Below are 4,851 nucleotides of genomic sequence, written 5' to 3'. Positions count from 1 at the left end.
GGAAGATAAAATATTGGACAATCATTTAAATATAAATTCAAATAACTTCAAGTTTTCAGCCCTTATAATTGTGCTCAGTCAAACAATTTTCACTTAAGCACTAAAGCACTTACTATATCGAGTGCTTTTCAGCACGTATTAAGTCTAAATAAACAACACTCGAGTCTCTTCCAACCGAATATTTCGAATCCCGTCCTTCGCCATCTTCGAGCAATTTCCAGTGAAAGGCAAAAATTCGCAACACTGGAACATCCAAATATCGGAGCCCTTTAAGCTTTATTATCTGCACCAGACCGAGGCTTCCAAGATTGGCTTGGTTGGTTCCGATCTTGCTTCACGGTCTGTTGAGGCTTCACACCGTTTGGAACAGTCTGTCTCCATGTTTGCTTCCCACCGTTTGGAAGAGGCTGACTCCAAGCTTCGTGTGATGATGAACCTTTCAGATTCTGCTGCATGGGTCCTTCATTGATCAACTTATTGCCAACCATGGGACTCGGACGGTCAAATCCGTTCTTTTGTAACTGCTGCTGCTTCGGTCTCCCGGCCTGATATGCCCGTGGACGGTGGTTGCTACCCTGACCACCAGCATGGCGCTCGTTCCTTGAAGATGGGCCCCTCCCCAGCAGAGCAAGCAACTTAGATGGGTTTTGATTGGCTGATAACAGGCTTTCGTAGGAGAAATTGAACGCCTCAGATATCCTAGCGAGTTGCCTGTTGCTCACTGCCCTTGTAGTGTTCTCAGGCTGCTCTAAAGGGTCCTCGACCTAACAAAAAGTTTGGGCAATTAGGATCAGTTTACTTTCAACAGAAGTACTTTCTATTAGAAAAAAAAAAAATTTCCCAGCATTTTCCGATGCTTGTTATGCTGAAAACCTGGTACCTGTCGAGAATATTTATGGTTAAATTCCAATAGATATTTTTCAAGAAACCATTTTCCACGCAAAAGAATCATTGGAGATTTGATGAACTATTATTTCCAAAGGAAGAGACGGAAGAGAGGCCTTACAAACATCGCATAAGTCTTCGGCATCCATCTGGTATTGCTGCTTAACCTCTCCCACCGCCCTGTGTATGGGCAAATCCCAAGTTGCACAGCCTTTGCCACTAACCCCGAAAACTGCAGAAGGGGCCCCGAGACAAGAATATTAGCAACTTGAACAAAAATATTTAATTCTTCTAGGAAAGGCTCCCATAATATTTCCTTAAGGTGAATGATAGGAGCTCGCTTAGTCGAGAATATTACCTTCGCAAGAAATGAAATGAAGAGCTCAGACAAAGAACTTCTATTAATATGTCCAGATCTGTTTGATCTGAACCTATTTATGTTAGCAGCACAGGTTTCAGCTATATGTCTCTCTGCATCGGCCCTCACGCCTGTGCCATGTGTCAGAAAAAAAAGCATCGTGCGTTAGTCTTCATCTCCTCCCTCTCTTTCTTTTCTTTTTCCCTTCTATAAGAGAGCCCTACCAGACCTAAACATTACGGTTCACCCAATAATTCTCATGTTCTAAGCCCAGAAAAGTTTGTACAGCAATAAAGCTCAACTCGTTGCTAGGAGGGATGAAAATTGGAAACTTGAGTGAGGTCTGAGAAAAATGAACAGATTAAGAAGAGACATTCAAAGAGACTGCATCAAAAGGAAAGCTCCATTGATGTTGTATTGAAGAATCGAGCTTAAAATGTATTTCCTCAAAATTTTGGAATGGAAATATATTAACGTCCAAACAAACTGAAAGGAGAAATATATATGTCAAGGTGGCAAAGAACACTGAATCGACCCTTAGAACCAAAAGTCAGGAAATTTATCATGAAAATAAATCGAGATGAAAACTTAAATACCTTTGAGATCATCGACAACATTCCCAGGGTATATCTCTATTAGAGGGGGAAAAATTGGAGGTGTGCAAGTCTGCAGACAGACAAACAAGATATCAAAAGAAAGAGCAGAAAAAAACTAAATGGAAAGCATAATTATTTCAATTACAACAAAATGCGTCAATAATAAATTATATGTATAACAATTTCTTTCGATGCATGGGAAATAGCAAAGGTTATTCATTCTGAGACTGACCTGAAAATGAAAGATGACCAGCAAACAAAGAGAGTAAGAGTTGATGGTCCCGTATTTGGGATTATTAATATCCTGGGCTTTGGCCCATTCCTTGACCTAGATAAGAAAATGAGAGAAGTTAGAAAAAGGCAGAATATTACTTTCTCTTCTTCTCCGGTTTTGTTTTTCCCCCTCTGTGATCAGTTGAAACGGAAGCACTTAAAATCAACAAGCATTGCCTTTAATAAGAAAACATACAAGTAAAACCATGTCGCGGAACCGTCCATCTATCTCGCCGAGCCAAAGCAAGAACTTTGACTTAATTTGACCCTGCAAATTCTCCACTGAAATATCACCCAAGATTCTGTAGTGGTTGCTCTCGAACTTCAATATGGGCACTCTAGCACGTTCCACGAATTGTAGTTTGCGCCACCCCCCTGCCCATATCAAAAAGCTCAGCAATAATATGTATGCATTCAAGGAAAAAAGGAGTAGAAACAATAAGTTTTTGAAAAGGGAATAGTTGAAAATACAAACTACCATTTCTCAAAGCTCCTAACAACTCTTGCAGTAACTGCTGTTTAAGCTTCTTCCCAGTAAATATAATGTGTGTACTGTACGATAACTGAATGGATATATCCAAGTCTCCCGATCTTGTGAATAGATTAGAGACAAATGATCCAAATGGTTCTACCGTTGCACCTGTAAAAACCAAGTGATAAGGCACAACAATACAAACTGAAATATTTAAATGATATGCATTTACATTGACTATTTTGAGTTAAAGTCAGATGGCCACCTTTCTCATAAAACATATTCAATCAGTAAGTAAAATATAACAAAGACAGGAAGAGAAAACGCAACTGGAGTTTTTCCTTTAGGTCGTCATATTATATGGTTCAATAAAGTAAGAGGATTTGTTGTTCCACATGTTACTCATATCTCCACATTTGGTTAATACAACTTCTATGCACAGATATAGTTTATATATGTGTGTGTGTGTGTGTGTGTGTGAGAGAGAGAGAGAGAGAGTAATTTCAGGCAAATAACCTCTTAAACTTTCGACTGACTCGACCACTTTTCGCAACTCATCAATGACTTGAAATCTAATAGCCCAATCCTCCTGCTGAGGTTTGATTTCTGCAAGTATGCCGTTGATGATACCATCAAAACGATTGGTATTCATTTCTCACTGCTGTTGACAGAAAACACGATGCAAACTAAGTCAACAGCTCACAAACAATTCGAAGTACTAATCAGCTGGAAAGAGGAAAAACAGTACATGCAGTAACAGACCCCCACCAAGGATATGATATGTTAGACAAATGCAATCTCTCAGGTGCTACACTTTTTAAATTATTTATGCTAAATGAAACCCGTAAATCCATTGGGGCATCCACAAATCAGTATCCAGTGAAACATCAAAAATTAATTTCAACAACAATGATGGGCACATTGAACTAGAAATTGATGATAGACATATTTGGGATGGCAACAAGTGAAGAAATGACGATGACATGAAAAATTAAATCTTGGGGTCGCATTATTAGTTCTCAAAATAGATAATCGGAAGCTAAAATGCTACATTGTAACACCAGTTCAATTCTCTGGAGAACATTTGGAAATAAAATCCAATTTGCCCCTGCAATTACTAATTCACTGGTAAGTACGAAACTAGCAACATATCTATATCTATGGCTTCCAAAATTGTCCAGCAACAAAGACGTACAAAATTTGCCACAGGCCATGAAATAGCATGTTACCACATTTAACATATAAGGTCCGACTGACAGGTAAAGCTGGTACTTTCATGACGATGCTTGTTGAATTATACATCTATTCTTCATCCAAATGATTTCCCAAAAAGCAATTTCTTGGTATTTTGTCAAACCAGTTACAATGCAACAGAAAGGACAAGGAATCTTTGGGATCATAAATACAGCTGACTCTGCCATGAGAAAAAAGGTTCAGATGCTGCAGAAACACCCATAAATGCCACTCATAATTACAGCCAAAACCTTCCCTGATAACTACCTAACGAGTGGGACAAAAAGCAGATCGATCCTATCATCGGAAATTCAGTCATGCACATGAACGAACATCTGGCGGGCAACCAATAAAAACTCAGAGAAGGGCACAAAGCCCAGGAGAGAACGTCAAGAGCAGGAAAACTCCGCTTACTCTTGTCGAGTTTGAACGGACAGTGCCTCGCAATCGCTGTCGGAGTCCGCTGAGTTGCCAGAAGGTTCCTACCCCCGTTGAAAATGTGGAGAGAGAAACTCCGCTGGGGACTAAAGCAGGGGAAGCTTCAGAGAGAAGCTTGTTGATTGTACGGAAGCTTGTTGGGTCGACCGTTGTCGGTTGACCCGAAAGGACTCGGTAAGACTCCAAAGAGTTCGGTCGATCACTTTCGGGACCGTCGAATGATCTTCGGAGATAATAATAATAATAATAATAATAATAATAATAATAAGGCTGGAGAAAACGGGAGAATTGCATTGGGCCCTAATAAAAACATTACTTATACGTACCGTAGGAGCTCCATTTCACGAACTTTCAAAAACACATATCCGACGATAGTACGAAAATTCATATCGCATGTTTGAAAGAAATATCGAGAATCTCCGAAGACATAAGGCTAATTCCTTAAAGTTGGACTTGCTGATAATGTCATGTAAGCTACTCAACACGAGGCCATATTTGTAAACCTCCTCGGCCGGAGGATCAAATTGCTAATAATGTAAAAATGGAATTATCCATTGGGCAATAAAAATTCGAAAATGACTGAGGTGAAAATCTTT

General features: G+C 39.5%; 1 protein-coding gene across 3 annotated transcripts; it reads right to left on the bottom strand.

Moving 5' to 3' along the window:
- Positions 1-4,479, bottom strand: LOC116197872 (protein HESO1). 3 transcript variants are annotated; one of them, XM_031528137.1, is made up of 9 exons: positions 4,232-4,479; positions 3,101-3,242; positions 2,591-2,752; positions 2,309-2,487; positions 2,072-2,167; positions 1,840-1,909; positions 1,244-1,374; positions 1,007-1,117; positions 1-764 (listed from the first exon to the last, which is right to left on the bottom strand). In XM_031528137.1, the coding sequence occupies exons 2-9, from the start codon at positions 3,234-3,236 to the stop codon at positions 270-272; spliced, it is 1,380 nt and encodes a 459-aa protein (XP_031383997.1). In that variant the 5' UTR covers positions 3,237-3,242; positions 4,232-4,479; the 3' UTR covers positions 1-269. The 3 variants fall into 3 exon arrangements, with proteins under 3 accessions (XP_031383997.1, XP_031383996.1, XP_031383998.1); XM_031528136.1 differs by having other exon boundaries at positions 3,101-3,245; positions 4,232-4,478; XM_031528138.1 differs by lacking the exon at positions 4,232-4,479 and adding an exon at positions 4,085-4,218 and having other exon boundaries at positions 3,101-3,245.
- Positions 4,480-4,851: the final 372 nt, after the last annotated feature.

Source organism: Punica granatum, chromosome 2 (assembly GCF_007655135.1).
Source record: "Punica granatum isolate Tunisia-2019 chromosome 2, ASM765513v2, whole genome shotgun sequence".
Taxonomy (NCBI): Eukaryota; Viridiplantae; Streptophyta; class Magnoliopsida; order Myrtales; family Lythraceae; genus Punica; species Punica granatum.
Note: the sequence above shows the minus strand (reverse complement) of the source record. Positions and strands in the feature narration are given on the sequence as shown.